The sequence below is a fragment of the Taudactylus pleione genome, unplaced genomic scaffold (genome assembly GCF_031769625.1).
Source record: "Taudactylus pleione unplaced genomic scaffold, aTauple2 ptg000080l, whole genome shotgun sequence".
NCBI classification, from domain to species: domain Eukaryota; kingdom Metazoa; phylum Chordata; class Amphibia; order Anura; family Myobatrachidae; genus Taudactylus; species Taudactylus pleione.
This window is the reverse complement of record NW_028284482.1, coordinates 8,137,821-8,155,226: the sequence shown is the minus strand read 5'-3', so window position 1 is coordinate 8,155,226 and position 17,406 is coordinate 8,137,821. Positions and strand designations below refer to the sequence as shown.

Sequence of the window (17,406 nt, the reverse complement as noted above, 5' to 3'; positions counted from 1 at the left end):
ATCTATCCATCCTATAAGCATCAGTGGCCTTAGGTGTGTATCGGCCATGCTCACATGCTAGGACAAGCATTCCTCACTGATTTTCTCAGAGGTTGTAGTTTGCAGTTTTATGTTCTATTACCAAGTTGGGATGTAGTTGTAAAATCGGCATTCATTATGTAGACATCACAATGCCAACAGTCATGATGTCAACATAATTGAAATGTCAACATTTAACACGTCGGCATTTGCAGACTGTTGACATGTTCACAAGTTTGACATATCAAATGTCAATATGTGAAATGCCAACATTTTACACGGACCATCAGCGGAGGGTTAAGGTTAGGCTGTGGGAGGGTTAGGGTTAGACTAGGGAAGGGGAGGCATTAGGGGAAGGTTTAGGGGTCAGGGTTAGTCATACTAACCACTGAAAGAGATACAGGATCTGCCGGAAGTCATCCTGATGTCACAACACCGCTAGAGCCTCCAGTCCCGCCATGCCAGGTAAGTCACCACTGCACCACCAGGGATATTTTGTCAACATTCTAATTATGGTGACATTTCATCAGTGCTGACATGATGAATGTTGACTTGGTCAACGTCAACATGCCAGGCATGTTGGCATGCTACATGTTGTCATTATGTCCATGTCGATATTATGAATGTTAACAAAATATACCACACAAGGTAAGGGGTGGTCAGGGTCCTAAATCACACAGACCAAAATATGCTGTAAAAATGCCCATTGGCCCTCCCTGGATAGCTATTTTATACCTTGTGAGCAACAAATATGTGTGTGATCCTATACTACAGAAATAGAGGATAATCAGGAAATAATATGTTTCTAAGCTATAACGTAGATCTTCACAAGAATATCCTCTGCAATATACAGACCATAATTCAATAAGTGTCTGTTACTTAAGAACATCCTAACTTGCTGTAAGGCAATGCTGTAAGGTAAGTGAGAGAATAGTGTTTTAATAACAATGGTTCAGGGGTCTCAGAAGGTACAGTATAACTGAGAAGTACTTGAAGTGCGAAGCACGTAATTGTTTGCATTAACATCATATTTTAGCATAACCTTGGGTAGAAATCATCATTGTAAAAAAAGAAGAGAGCAACCTCAATTTGTATGATTAAACCTGTAAAGCAACTTCAACTTCATAGTGTTCTCTTTTATTCCCTCCTTATCTCCGTTCCTGCTGTCCTCTTTAATCACCCTCTCTCTCTTGTTTGTACTTTGTGAGCCTGTGCTGATGACAGGAGAGCTTGCTTGTGATGGACAGTTTAAAGAGATGCAATAAACAGATGCAGGAGTATTTGGGTCATGCTTGTTGAAGGAACGTGAGCTGGCAAATCAGAATGTTGAAACAGACACATACTGAACAAAACCTGATTGAGGTGGGACATGAAATAGTACAGCAACCTCATGGAACAGCAATATTTCAGGCAGTACCATTATGCACTTTGCAAAATCCTTTTACATATTTATGATGGGTATGTCAAATGTAAAAGACTTGGATGTTAAATGTATTGCATGTAATTTTCTAACTCAGGCCCAAACTGGTTCGAAGTTATTTTAATGTAATGTTAAGAAGAAAAAAAATGAAGTGAATACATAGCACCAGTGTACATGAAAAGCTCCTTAACAAAATACATTATTCTTATCCTTCAATCATTCTCAAATTTTTATTTACTCAATCTAAATTAAAAATAAGTTATCCTTAAGTCCGCTTGTTGTCCACAAACAATGAAGTCAGCCATTTTGTGGGCTTAACCAATATTTACAAGATGGCAGACTGTGAATTCCATGGAAATGTGGAACTAATTTTCATGGAACACTGGTTTCCAATGATACTGTATGATAAATACCGCTTCAGCAGCATCTACTGTGTGTATCTTATAGCAACAGTTTAAGTGCCTGATTCTGAGTTGCATGCAAAAGCGAACACAGCAATGTCTATTGGTGGTCGCCCGTCTGCGAGATTATGTAAATGGAAAACAAACTCCTTCTCTTGTCTACATCCATGAGGCTAAATGTGCAAGGACTGAGACGCCCACTTTTGGCATCCGTTCAAGCTGCAATAGCAATTGGTGCGTCTTATACACCACCATTGGTCGCACCATGAAAACTAGCACCAGCTCTATGACAGGTGCAATTTCTTCATCTGACCATGGCCTCCCGTGCTTGTGGCTGTGCGTCTGTGAACACAGCCATTTGCATTGACATGCCCGCAAAACTCCCATAATACGCCCACTGAACGTACTAGTCACCACCCAGGAATGCCATCACTTATCCACCTCGCTTGTGATACCATCCGTCCCGATCGCAACAGTACCTTTGTGCATATACTCTGTGTAACGCATACGGCATAGGGGTATTCAGAACTCTTTGCATATTTGCATTTGCAAATAATCGCTCAACTATGCGAACATCGGCGTTGCATGCAGATTGCGACGCAGAATCAGGCCAATTATGTTCACCTTTCTTACATTGCTGCCAAGATGTATAAATGATCACCATCAGTGGTGAACTTAATTATTTCTGATTTCTTTTTAGAATAAACCTAAGTTCCAGGTGTCCCATTTTTTCCATGGACAGTCTTTGGATAGGTTACTTTGGGTTCATCTCTGGATCAGGCACTAAGGGCAGCCTAACTGGGACTTATTTGTACTTTTTCATCATGTAAATCTTTATTTTATAATCACAGTTGGCATGGATCAATTATTGTCTAATGCAGCAGCCTCATGAAGAGTTGGACACATTTTAAGTAAAAAAGAAAGCATACGTAAAATGAATCCAGAAATGTACGCAATGACGTATGTACACTGAACTTATATAATCAACATACTGTACTATGGGACTGATTCAGAGATGGTTGGTAATGCAGCTGCGATCGCAGCCACTCTTGCAATAGTGCTTGCGGGAATATGCAAAAGCTAATCTCAGCTTTCCTTGTGTGCGGCACAGTGCGATGGGGTGTACGAGTGCTGAGATGCCCACTTTCAGACTGTGTGGTCTGTGCATTTGTGATGGAGATTGTAAACACACTAACATTGTTAGCACCATTGACATTTGCGATAGCCTTGCAATTCTCCTCTAATCCAACCTAACATGGCCTCTAAATCATTGCTTTGCAATTGGGAAACGTAGCAGAGTTCCCATTCACGCCCATTACACTCTCATAACACAACCATTAAACGGCCCTTTATTGCGATCACTTGGTCACCTCCACACTGAAATGCCCAGGGATACAAGCCCCTTCTCAAGTGCTAGTGATTCTGTATGCATTAGCGAACAACATCGATCACATTGGTTTGTATGTATGCAGTAAGAGATTTTCGACACTTTTCGCGCATGCGCAGTAGCAAAACATCGCTCAATTGCATAAGTATTGGCACTGCGTCCATCTCTAAATCAGGCCCTGGGGGACATGTACTAAGCCATGAAAAGTCCTATCACTTTACAGGCTGTGTTTGAAAAATGACAGTTAGGAGCTGATTGGTTGGTGCTCTCCACTTTATCACTTTTCACGGCTTAGTACATCTCCAACCCCCCTGTGATTTAATGTGTCTGCTGCATGAAGATATGTTTAAAGCATATGATGATAGAGACACCAGCCATTTTCATCAAGTTGATGCTGGTAACTTGTGTGTTTATTTAGATTTTTTTAAAAATCAGCTTCTAACTATAATTTCAAATTCTGTGCTATATAAGTAGCTGATTGGTTGCTTTGAGCAAATTCTCCACTTTATCTTGCTCCAAGGGACAAATGTAATAGGGTGAGAGCTTAGAAAATGTGAGAGATAACTGTCACATTTTTAAACTCAGCCAATGTAATAAAGTCAGAGAACATGCAGACTTGCCTGTTTTTCAGACTCAAAACTCAAGTTTTAAACTCTCATCCAGGTTGAAAATACAACTCGATCAATGTAGTAGTGAGAGAGTTTTACTGTTAAACTCTCACATTTTCTAAATTGTCACCCTATTACATATGGCCTGGCCCCAAGGCTTGAAACATCTCTCCCATAACCTGAACTGATTCTGGCACTTTCAGGTGTGTCAAACAGTATGTGGTCCCATCACCTTCCCTGCAAAAGCCACAACCAGCACTATGCTATGACAGGCTTAGCTGGTCACACTATAACACGGAAACCCGCAGCGTGGGCTCCCTTTCTTATAATGTGACTTGGCCCCTCCCTGTTCAGCATGGGACTAAAGTCCCTAGGGGAATTGGGCCAGCAAACAGATTGGTAAAAAAAATATATATTCTCTTGAATACACTACAAAGGTCATGCTGTTAAATGAAGCATGGAATGACGCATCGCAATGTGCGCAATATAGCGTTACATCACGTCATCCCGGCCCTCCAGCTTTTGTTGAACTACACACCCCAGCATGCCTTGCAACAGTTTTAGCATAGTCAAATAGCAAAACTGTGGCACAGCATGTTGGGATGTGTAGAACTACAACAGCTGGGGAGGGGGGGCGTTTATTGCCCACCCCTAGGCTAGGTATACAATCGTATAGTGTGAACGCAGCTTATCTCAAGTTAAAGATTGCTTTTTTTCTATATTACTTTTTGTTTTTTGTAACAATATGAGACAATGATACAGTATGTCAGAACAAATTAGTTTTGGTCTTCCATTTTGCCAACACTAATTGTTTCAGTGACAAAGCCTGACATGCCGGCTACTATTACATTTAGTTTAAATTAGATCTACTTGTGCTGGAATGAAGAGGAAACCTGATCCAGGTCTTCCCTTCAGCTCAGCAAGTAATGATGCCATGATTGTGACATTATTGGATTTTCCCTTCATTAATGCTGTAAACGTCCACATTGCAAATACACAACATCCAGTTTGCACATGTTGTCCAACAAGAACTGAATGAAACTCACTTGTTCCCTTGGCTGTCATTGATAACCCAGTGCTAGCGGTAATGGGCCTCATGGGAGCAGACTACTAACGTTTTATACATGATGTTACATTTATATAGCTCAAACCTCTGTGTTATGGAGCATGTTCATTCTATCACCTACATCTCACCAGGCTGTACATACACAGAAGTGTACTGTAGGTGAGTGGGCAGAACTTCGGCAGCTGCTTATACTTACTGTCACTTACTGTACTATTCTAGAGATGGTGTTTTACATGTTCACATTATTTTACCTCTTTCTCCATTCATTCACATAGCCAGACTCAACCTACCTAGGTTCTAGGTATCACTATACTGATTATGCTTTGTACCTATTGATAGCAGCAAACTGAACATTAACAGAATTCTAAATGAGGGAGAGAAACAAGAGTTAAAACACTTTAATAACAAAATGAAGGAATGTTTATCAATCAGCAGTTTGTAAATCCTGCCAATTTTCAGCTATTTTTCTATGGTTCTGCTGCCGCATTTAAAGCACCAATTTTTTTAGAAGGTTACAATAATATAAAAAGCGCAAACATTACACAGTCCAGTCATGAAAGGGACTGTAACTGCTAATAAACAGTATGGTCAGAAAATAGAAATGGTAGTGCACTGCAGATTTCATATAAAGAGGGGAGGGGACCTGTTCAAGAGGGGAGAAGAGATGAGGGGGTGATATAGTGGAGGGAGAGGGGGCAGATATTCTAAGTTTTTAGATATGTAGGGGGAGATGTACTAAAGGGGAAAATGCTGTAAAATCCCCGAAAATGCTGTTTTCGGGGGTTTTACCGCATTCCCCCGAATGTATTAAGCAGCAGAATGCATCGCGTCGCTAAGTAACGCCACCTTCAGGTGGCGTTACCCAATTGTAGCTTTTGGGCTTCTTAACGCGATGCTCCTGGCTGGGAGGAATCCGATCGGATCCCTTACATGAGCCCCCACGGCCCGCGTCCTTCTGGGTGTTCAACTCGGAAGTCCCTCTGCCCGGCAGCATCGCAAAGGACAGCTCTTATCAGGAGAGCTGTCCTTTGCTAAATCCTTAGCACATACCGCAGTAATCCTTAGTACATACCGCAAAGTCAGGGAGGATGCACTGCATCACGGAAGCGATGCTTAGTTCATCTCCCCTGTACTGCTTTTAAAAAATCACCACTTTAAATCCTGCGTCAAAACTGCAAACATACACCAAAAATCGTCAGATTGTACAACTGCTGATGCTAAATAAACCCCTGAGTCTTCTATGCAATTATATAACCCATATTGACTAGTTATCAACTGTATGATTGTCTATATAATATTTAATTCTACTATGGCCAAGCCGGCCAGTTGGCAGTTACCAAACTGTTATTAAATTAATATTTAGCTTAGAAATAAATATTTTATGGTAAAGTATGCCTTGTTTGATAATATAGTTTCCTTTCAAGTTATGAAAAACACTAGAAGTCCTAACCCAGACTGAGGATTGACATTTTACTTTTACCACTTTATTCTCTATAGGGAGAGAATAAGAAATGATACTGTTGATAGGGTATCAACAAGGCTGTGAAAATAGGTTTCTGAACATTTTACATAAAGACAAGTAACATCTCACACCAACTGATCTTCACTGTGAAAACAAGGGTGTGATGTAGCAGCGATCCAAACTATGACTTACACTTTTGCTTTGAAATCCTGAACTGTATTTATCAATTTAAGATGGGATTATGAGCACACTTTTTTTTGGCCAAATGCCGAATGAGGAAAATATTCGGCAGAACAGTTTTAACAAATGTTCCCATTTCTAATGTTATTATACCATGTCAAAACGTAAAAAAAATCAGTTGTTTCCAAAATTGGAATTGTGTCTTACCCGTTCCCATTTCCTTTCCTGGTTGAGCAGAATGATGACCAATTTGGGATGCATCTGATATCCATCTTCACTAAATGAGAGGTTCCGACCTTGAAATGTTACATTAATTAAGTACCTAAAAGAAATAAAGAGAACTATCACTACAAATACCATATGTGTTTATGATACATGTTAAAACAAGTTGAGACAACTGAATTAAGGGAATTGATTTTATGAGGTGGTTCCAATGCCTTGACGTCTTTAGCATTAAAGGAGAACCGAAAAACATACTCTCTTTAGCATCTAGCCAATGAAAACATTAATTTCAACAAGCATGTGAAACTGTGCACATTTTCCTTTTCATTTTATTGAATACTTTGCACCCACATTTATAGTAAGGGGAAATGTATTAATCCTTCCAAAGAGTGGAGAAGTAGACCACTAGAGAGAAGTTACCCATAGCAACCAATAAGCTTCTACCTATCATTTTACAGAACATACTTAATAAATAGTTTGGTTCCTCTTGGAAACTTCTCTGCTCTTTAGAAGGCTTGATGCATTACTCCCTAATGTGTTAACCAATGATGTGGAGTGCAGCACCATACACCAAAATGTGATAGCTGGTAATTTATAGTCAATTGAATTACTCCCAAGCATTACAAAATCTACTCACTTGCTATTACATAACCCAAGAAGAGCAATTAAATTGATACTGTACATGTATTTTCTGCCCATAGCAGTTAAGTTGGTTATACACTGAGACAATGTCGTTACAATTTGGCAGATTTGGCTAAATCATAACAACATATCTTGCAGTTTGTATGCACGATACGTGCGCTCCCGTGGTCGCATGCGATGTCATCAGTTGATTTTATTATTCAATCGTGTGTACTAATATGAGAGATGTTTATCTATTCCTGATGTGATGATACATTTTTAATATATTATGCTGTTCGTATGTTGTACTTTAATATTATTTTATTGAAATAAATAAGTGATACTGAGGAAGCCTTTTGTAGTCTATTGCTAATTCTATCAATCAAACGTAAGTATACATTTATTATTGGTTGTCGATCCTCAGCGAAGTCCATTTGTGGGTTATGTGGTATTGATGTGCTGCACATCAAACCTGATTATATCTCTTACAGCTCCATGCATGTTAATGAAACACAGAACGAGGGATAGTTAATTAGAGAAACAGAGGTAATAAAGCCAAACATTATACATGTTATCAGTGCTTAAAGTGGGCCTAGAGAAGTGGTGGAACTCCCCCCTCCCCCCCGGCGCTTATTTAATAAAGGGACTGTGTGCAGCAAAAAAGGGGCATGGTCTCAAAAAGAAAGGGGCGTGGTCACACAATAGTATCCCCAATTCAAATTACGCCACACAGTAGCACAATCTCATTCACATTACACCGCACATAGGCCCTGATTCAGACCCACTCGCAAGCGGCTGTCCGCTCGCAAGTGGGTCGATGATGCGCATGCGCCAGACGCGACGAGCGAAGGACTTTCCTTCGCTCGTTGTATCTGATCAAAGGGGGCGTGCTGTCGATGTTGATTGACAGCACGCCCCCTTTGGTGGGTGTGCCGTGGGCGTGCCTCCCAGACGGGGGCGTTCCCAAGGGAACGCCTACCGTCAGAAGCCGGCCCACTGACATCACTAGTGATGTCAGTGGGAGTGATTTTGGCTCTGATAGAGCCAAAATCACTCCGGGCCTTGCGGTTGAGAAACTCAACCGCAGGCTCCGGCTCGCAGTGGCGATGGTCGCGATGGTCAAGACCATCGCGGCCATCAACCTGCACGCTCGTATAGGCTGTGGGTGGTGACCCAGAGCTCAGAGCGTCCGGCTCTGAATGAGGGCCATAGTGCCCCTGATTCAAATTACACCACATAGAAATGTTCCTTATTCATGTTATAACACACAGTAGTGCATCTTTTAGACAATGCCCACATTAGTGCCCCTTATACACAATGCCCACAGTAGTAGTGCCCCTAATACACATAATGCCCACACTAGTAGTGCACCTTATACAATGCCCACAGCAGTAGTGCCCATTACACATAATGCTAACAGCAGTAGTGCCCCATATGCTATGCCCACTGTAGTGGTAGTGCCCCTTATGCAGAGCCCACAGTAGTGGTGTCCCTTATGCAGTGCCCACAGTAGTAGTGCCCCCAGGAGTGATGCCCCTTATGCAGTGCCCCTATACAATGCCCCCATTAGTAGTGCCCCCAGCTTAGCAGGCCAATCGGCCCAGCAAGCAACCCCCTGAACTCTGCCATGTACAGCGCCGATGTCATTTTTAATCAGGAGCTGGTCGCGAGCCAATAGGAACAGCAGCTGCTGGTCCACGAGTCCCCATTGGCTCGTGACTGGCGCCTGATTAAAAATGACATTGGCTCTCTTAGAAGCTGGGTGGAGACGTGGCTATGATGACATTCCCAGCCATGCCTCCTCCCAGCTTCAGTAAGTTCAGTGAGGAGAGATGGAGTGGCGTGCCGGGCTCAGGAGGAGGTAAGTAGTGTGGGGCTGGGGGGGAATGGGTAGACCTATGGGGGCCCCGAGGAACTTTTGCTATGGGACCCCCATACCTCTGGTTACACCCCTGGTTATATCACAAAGTGATATCTCTACATTCTATATGTAAGTGGTGACATCATTAGTCATTAAATATAGGTCTAAATTATGCAAGCATTTTATACAATGTCACCTGTGCATTCTAGAATTATAATAGGGATACAGTGGTTTCCCAGGAAAAGCATGCTCTTTCTACCAGAAGTTGATGGGAGAAGGGTCAGTTCTATAACAAGGACATTAAAAATCAATCATATACAGTATTACAATGGAAATGGCTCATTGATTAACCTTTGTCAACATATATCAGTTCCAAACAAACTACTGGAGAGTATGTGTCATGTGTTCAAATGTCACTGTTGCAACCGCACATCGCCAGTAAGTATTAGACATAAATTAATTAATACAGTATGTTTGACCCGCACAGCATTACAATATATCTGAGAAAGGAAGATGTACAACACTGTCGTCAGCTAACACTAGCAGTGACCAGACTTCCGGGCTCGAGTCCTCATCCAGGAAAGACACAGGGATATCCCATCACTGTTTGTGCTTTTTAAGATCCTTCAGCACTGAATAGTGAATAAAATGGTACAGGTGATATAGGTGTTTAGTGAGTAAGCATTTACTTATCAGGGTTTCCAGTGCCAATAGCTAACAGGTGTTGGTGTGTTGTCCAAACTAAGTATAGATTTGCGGTCATAATAACCCATGTTCACATCAGAAACGAGCGCTAAACGGAGGGACTACTGTATGACTTGTTCTTAAATGAAGCCCTAGTTAACTCCCTTCTCTCTCATGCAGCTCCCTCCCCCACTTTCTGTCTCTCCGTCCCTCCCTCTACTCTGCAGTCCTCACTTTTCTCTAAAGTAACTTGATGTCCCTCAAATAATGTATTACCAGATTTAAAAGCAATAATAATGTTAATCAGTTTGTGTATAGTTTTCATGTTTACTATCTACTGTGCGTGGAAGCTAGAATCCTCCTACATGTTCTGTTACCTGCAGACTTTCTCACTTCACTACATGAGGCCTAGCACATTGTGCCACAAATACAGTATGTGCTTCCCTAACATTGCTTCTACAAATAGCAGTCGCAGCATGGGAAAATAAACAGGGCCGTAACGAGGAGTTTGTGACCAATGCCGCCGCCCAGGTGTAAAGCAGAGGGAGTGGCACAGTTGCTGCCCCAATAACACTAGTTTCCAGATTGCAAGATACCTGGAGAGGCACTCCTGCTACATAGGAAAAAGCAGGTGCCCATCTTCCTGCTCCTGTCACGTGCGCCAGAGGCAGGGTGTGTTGGATCAGTGCCCCTCTGTGCTCTCTTCGGCACTGCACACTAACAAATAACTGTTTAAAGAAGGAAAAACTAACCAAGAACGACAATCTATATACTGCAATCGAATGTATGGCAAAAAGATCAGGGGCAAGCTTTACTAGTTTGCAAGGGGTTTTGAAATTGTCAGGACAAACAGCGGATTGACGGAGGGTTCTAAAGCTAAAATATAGGTTTGGTTTTGGCTCCGATCTTCCTGCCAAGTTCGGATGCAAAACTTCATTTTTGTCCATGAAAGATGACGTTTTGCCTTGTTCTGAGACTTGAACCAAAACCGAACCGCTCATCTCTAAAATATAGCATTTACGGTTTGACCTGTTGTCAATTCCGGTCGGTTTCACTAAACCCATCCTCAGATTATGAAAATGATCCAAGGACAATGGCAGTACTACCAGTTTCCTTAATAAATATACGATGGCTGCCGTCACTATGAAAAATATGGGGAAGCAAATGAAGAATATGGCTACCACAATGATTCTAATAGATAGCAAGAATTCCTAATCTGAAAGTTTTCATCCAGAGTTAGGGCTCTCAGGGGTTTAATAAATAGATTCCCATATCTGTTATTTAGGACAAAACAATACACATAAAATAAGGTTTCCTGTGTGTGCTGAGCACAAGGATTTACAACAATCTAATTTATGTTTTTTTGCCACTTATGATCGTTTTTTTGCCACTTATGATCGTGGTGGAAGTGGGCAGTAAATGGCACATGGCATACCACCACTTCTTCCACCAATTTATTAAATTTTTAAAACTGTCAGATTCAATTCACTTGTATTTTGCATACTGCCAAATCTAAATTTCCACTTTGACCACTGCTTGAGATATTAATGGGTCTATTTACTAAGCTTTGTTAGGAGATAAAGTGAACAGAGATAAGGCACCAGCCAATCAGCTCCTAACTGTCATTTTTCAAACACAGCCTGCGACATGGCAGTTAGGAGCTTATTGGCTGGTTCCTTACCTCCGTTCACTTTATCTCCTAACAAAGCTTAGTAAATAAGCCCCTAAGCTACCAAGTTCAAATAAGTCATCTTTCATTATTTCAATTTCACATTGATAAACATCACTGTTACGGCCAGAGTTAATGGACACTGTTCAACTCAATCCACATAAAACTTTTATTTTACATTCTCCCTAATTACGCCCATAAATTAATGGAACATTTCTATGTGCATAAAAAAATACATGAATAAATCTAACAAAATATTTTACTTAGTTGTATTTTTTTTGTTTTAGGCACTATACTTGATATTAGCTTGTTTTTAATGTAATGCTATTAAATGGCAATGGCAAGCGTAAATCTTACAACATACACAGATATGCCCAGCAACATCCTTGCAGCTGGCGCGGCAAATTGCGCCACGCATAGCGGGGGACGTGCGACCGCGAGCAGATACGCGCACTGCGGTTGCGCCTCCATAGGAATGCATGGTGCGATCGCAGTGCGCGCCACAGCGTATCGTAGCACATGCAGGTACGGGGAATCGTATGGCATGATGCGTGCGCACGTTTGTGGCGCGATCAGCCACAATGTAACTGGCGCATCTATATATGTACTATTTTTCTAAATATATAGTTAGATTTATAACTGTGGATGGTATATTCAGGTGAGAAAACATTGTAGTATCCTGAAACATTTTAGAGGCTACAGGGTAGGTTTGTATTATCCAATTTGTGTATATGCACAATATTATCCTAGAATATTATTGAGACTACAATTGTTTTCTGCTCATACCTTAAGAGGTTAACAATTTAAAGAGTGTAATTTCAGAAGCATAAAGGATAGAGTTGCTATGGAAACATCTACCCACGTAGGGTGAGATGCAGAATGTACAAAGAGTGAAGATGCAGGAACGTTACCCATGGATGTCACAGTAATCAAACTCCGATTCCTCAGGTCCAAAACATGCAGACTAGGGCCCTGATTCAGACCCACTCGCAAGCGGCTGTCCGCTCGCAAGTGGTTCGATGGTCTGCACTGAGCATGCGCACGACGGAGGGAGCTCCGTCGTGCGCATGCCCAGACGCGACGAGCGAAGGAAAGTCCTTCGCTCGTTGTGTCTGATCAAAGGGGGCGTGCTGTCGATGTTGATTGACAGCACGCCCCCTTTGGTGGGCATGCCGGGGGCGTGCCTCCCTGACGGGGGCGTTCCCACGGGAACGCCTCCCGTCAGAAGCCGGCCCACTGACATCACTAGTGCCAAAATCACTGATAGAGCCAAAATCACTCCGGGGCTTGCGGTTGAAAACCTCAACCGCAGGCTCCGGCTCGCAGTTTCGACCATCACGGCCATCAAACTGCACGCTCGTATAGGCTGTGGGTGGTGACCCACAGCTATACAAGCGTCCAGGAGGACGCTCCATTTTTATGGAGGGCGGCCCTCATTCAGAGCGTGCGCCCTGCTCAGAGCGTACGGCTCTGAATGAGGGCCTAAGTTAGTACTGAGAAGGTGAAATGTGTTTTGGGTCATTGTATGCAGATGACCGGATGTGACTGGATTATGGCATATAATTATAGTGCAATTCTATTGCAATACATATAAATACTCTGAATATGACACCTACACATCATTACCTGAAACCAGACAAGATCAGAGTACAATTCTGTTAACGTCTATACAGACATTGAACAAGACTCAATATGACAGAACTGGATGACAATAAATACCCAACAGCACATTTTCACTGAAACTTATCATAATACACTTATATATTTATAGAATTTACAATTGCAATTTTAAACAGATAACAAGAACCGTATTCAGTAGCTAAAACAGTAGTAATTACATTTCAATACCAGGTATGTTGTCATGGAAAATGTTTCAGCTGCTAATCTTCAAAAGTTGCTACTGCTCCTCCTTGGAATCATAAACCATTACCACCTGTGCAATAATTCAAACATAATTAAGTGTCTTTATTTATAATTAGTGTAATCATTATTATAATGACCTCGTAGCTAAAGCCCATCACTTCGAACAATTTCTAATTTAGCCTAGTGACTTTGTAGGTAAGAATGATGTGTATACAGTACAATACAATGAAAAGTATCTTCAGTAAGGCAAGAATCCTGTAGCCATAAAGAGGCTCATTTAAAGCTGGCTGCATTTATGCATGTGTAAAATGCCTGCCATAAACAAGTGTTTCTTTTGAGTTGAACAGTCTTACGATACGTGCAATTAAATATAAACATGCAAATACACAGCATGCATGTGCACCAGTATACAGTATGTTTTAAACATACACATAAATCACATACTGTATATAGCAAAACTACTGCAGTGGTATTCTACCAATGAGGCTTGAAGTCTATATACTATACTGTTTTTATATTTTATTAGTTGCATGTTATGTATATTTTTACTATAAGTGTGATTTATGTGTATCATTTGTTTGGTTTTATGTATATTAAATTGATGTCTATTGCTTATGATATCTTCATTATAGCTTTTTATTCATTTTTGGGTATATATATATTAAATACACCTATATGTCTTGCGTGGTTATATTTGAATTAATTGTGGGGTCAATCCAATTAGCCACGAAGGGAGTGAGTTGTCATTGCCACAGCGTTAAAACACTGGCAATGGCACTTCATCTCGCACCCCTCATGGCCCACTCTGAGCACGTGCTTTTGAGCGAGTTCAGGCTGACGCAACGTGCGGCTATTACCACGATGACTCCCACTGGCGAGTACATTGCGGCTAATTTGATTGACCCCTCAATCTCTTTCCAATTACTATTTTACAATCTGATTGGTTGCTATGGGCAACTTGTCCTCTTTAGAAGCTTTGATACATATGTCCCTAAATTCCTTGCGACACACAGACCATTTTTTCAGCAGCCAGTAAATGTATGTTTTTCGACTATGGGGGGAAACAGTAGCACATGGTGGAACCTCAAACACGAGCAGAAAATACAAATTCCACATAGATAGCTCCCTGGTCTATTGCTGCATGTATATTATGGAATCAGTATGTAATGCCGCCGGATGTATTGCCGGCGGACTGAATAACAATGCTGGAAGCCCGAACCATCAGGATCCCGACTGGGGCTGGTAAGTACCCTAACCCTCTCCCCCCTCTAACCCAAACCCTCCCTTAGTGGTTCCTAAATGTAACGTACCCTTGTTGGTGCCTAACTCTAACCTCCCCCCAGCGATGTCTAACCCTAACCCCACCTTCCTGCACCATAAACCTAACCCTCCCGAGGGGGTGTCTAGCCCTAACCTCCCCCCAGTGGTTCCTAACCCTAACTCCCCCTTCCCCTAGCCTAAGCCTAACCCTCCCCGGGAAGTGCCTAACCCGAAGTTCCCCTGGGGGGTGCCTAAAACTAACCCTCCCCCCCCCCTGTGGCTAATAGCTAACAGGCCTCGCTTACCTTTCTTCGGGATGCCGGGCGTCGGGATTTTGGCATCTGGCTAAAGATAGGCATTGGTATTTAGATGCCTGTCTGTAGTACAGAGTTGGGCTTCCAGCATCGGGATTCCGACGTTCGGCATTCCGGACACCGGTAAATGTATGGCATCCCTATATTATAACTACTATCACTAAAAGAGTACTGTAGTTGTAAATAATTGATTTATACAGGAAGTAAACAATATTTTCAGGTTTACGACTGAAAGAAACCATTTAGTATAATTATGTACTCACTTTAATATATGTATACACTTGTATTATCCACAATTTGTAAACATTGGTTAGAGTTGTAATAACAATATAATTAATTAAGAACACTTGTTTATTATTAAAGATAACATACCTTCTTACTTGTAAAGAATATTTAAAGACACAGCCTCGTCACTTTATATAATAATGCAGGTTATACCATAAGCTAGTAGTACATTGCCAAGATATCTAAGCATCGTGGAAGTTTAAATAAACATAGTTTAAAAAAAAAAGTATACACATAAAAATGCTGGATAACTGTGAAAATAGCCAGAAAAGAGACGCAACAAGTAAATACATGCAGACCATTTGTCTGTCGACCTTTTGTCCCTGTCGACTTTTTGACCATGTCAACCTATTGCCTGTCGACCATTTGGTGTTGATCTATTGACTGTCGATCTAACCATTGTCGATCTTCAATCCGGATACCACCTGAACACTGCCATTCTGGATTACTGCTGAATTAGCTTAAAGTCTAATTGTGCTTTGGTTAATTAAGTCAATTCTCTTTATTTAGCAAATATTTTAACTTTTTATGTTATTTGTAATCAAATTGTATTCTGAGTTAATAAGAATGATTTAATTATGTTGAAAGTTTTAACTATTTTTAAATGAGTGCTGATAGTGATGACGGCTACTTTAGCAACTGGGTTTGGACAGGGGCGGTGTTGCTGCATATATACAGCAAATCTAAATACAGGAGGAGACACAGGGAATCTGCCCCTTAGATTTTATCTAGATACAGACTTTACCCTCCTAGTCTTCTCTGTCTGTGCCACCATCCTACAGGCGTAACGTCCATGATTCCAAACACTATTGTAACCAGGGGCGTATTTATAATGGGAGCAGGGTGTGCACCCATTTATTAAATACTTACCTCTCTGGAGTCCTACGTTGGCATTAGCAGCGCTGTACAAATCACCGGCAAAATGGCACGGTTGCCATTTTCCCATCGTCTTGTGCATTCACAGTTGGGAAATCACCGGGAAAATGGCTGCTGCGCCATTTTCCCGGTGACCTGTGCTTATGCAGTAGACTCTGGCACAGCACTAGAGTCTACTAGGGCCCGGAGTCTACTGCTGCGCTCAGTGTGTTGCCAGCCGCCAGGTACAGTAGAGAGGAAGGGGCCAGGAGGGAGGCTGCATATGGGCCCCCTCCTCTCTTAATGCGCCCATGATTGTATCCCATCTGTATAATATAGATACAGTACATGGAAATAATGAATCATTCCTAAAATGCCAAATGTTTAAATGCCTTTAATGCTTAAATATCTACGGGGCTAGCTCAGCCTACAGTTCTCATCGGCAATTACCTTTTAAGAAACACTGTACATTGAAGGAATGTTAATGTATTGCTTTCATATAAATAAAGAAAGAACTACTGTCATATGAATGGGCGTTTTCTCCAATAACCGCTATATATGGTAACTCATGAAAGGCAACTATTTCATTAGTCTCCTAAAATTCTGTGTCGCGTCCGAGCTAAAGCCCTAGAATACTAAGTAAATTATAATGTATGTGTGAATTATTATAAGCAGATTCAGGAATGTGCTCCATCCACTGTTTTTAATCAGGTTTGACAATCAGGTTAAAACATAATTAGTTTTCTCAAAGATGAACTTCTGACTGAATAACTAAAAACAGTAAAAATATCAGTTTTTATGAAAGTTGATCATCGTGGGTGTCAGAGAATAATAGTATGTTTCAGGCCATCATTTTGCTACATGGACATACAGTAAGACATCATCATGTACAGTATCTGTAAGTTGCCAGAAAACTCAGCAGCATCCAGATCATACAAACGCACATAGGGCCTGGATCAGATGTGGGAAGTGGCTGTGCAATACCTTCCACATAAATGCAAATGCAGCAGGAGGGGTCTGTAGGAAATAGACGCCTCCTGAATGCATCTGCGATCAGCGAGAGCAGCGCTGTAGACGCTGTTTCTAATCACTATCGCTACCATCAGGACAATCGGTACAGATGGGTTCTGCCCTCGGTCAGGCTGTATAAGCCAAAGCTTACTCAGTCTGGCCGGCTTCTGGACACTTACACGGCCAGGAAATCTGCGTAGACCCTGTCCTCGGCACTCC

The 17,406-nt window shown here is 41.6% G+C and overlaps 1 protein-coding gene across 1 annotated transcript in view; it reads right to left on the bottom strand.

Annotated features, from left to right (window-relative positions):
* Window positions 1–17,406, bottom strand: part of GRIN2B (glutamate ionotropic receptor NMDA type subunit 2B) — a 459,336-nt gene that overhangs the window by 101,348 nt on the left and 340,582 nt on the right. The window contains exon 3 of the mRNA XM_088468121.1: window positions 6,750–6,864. Coding sequence (XP_088324247.1) covers window positions 6,750–6,864 — 115 coding nt within the window. The remainder of the gene's footprint in view (window positions 1–6,749; window positions 6,865–17,406) is intronic.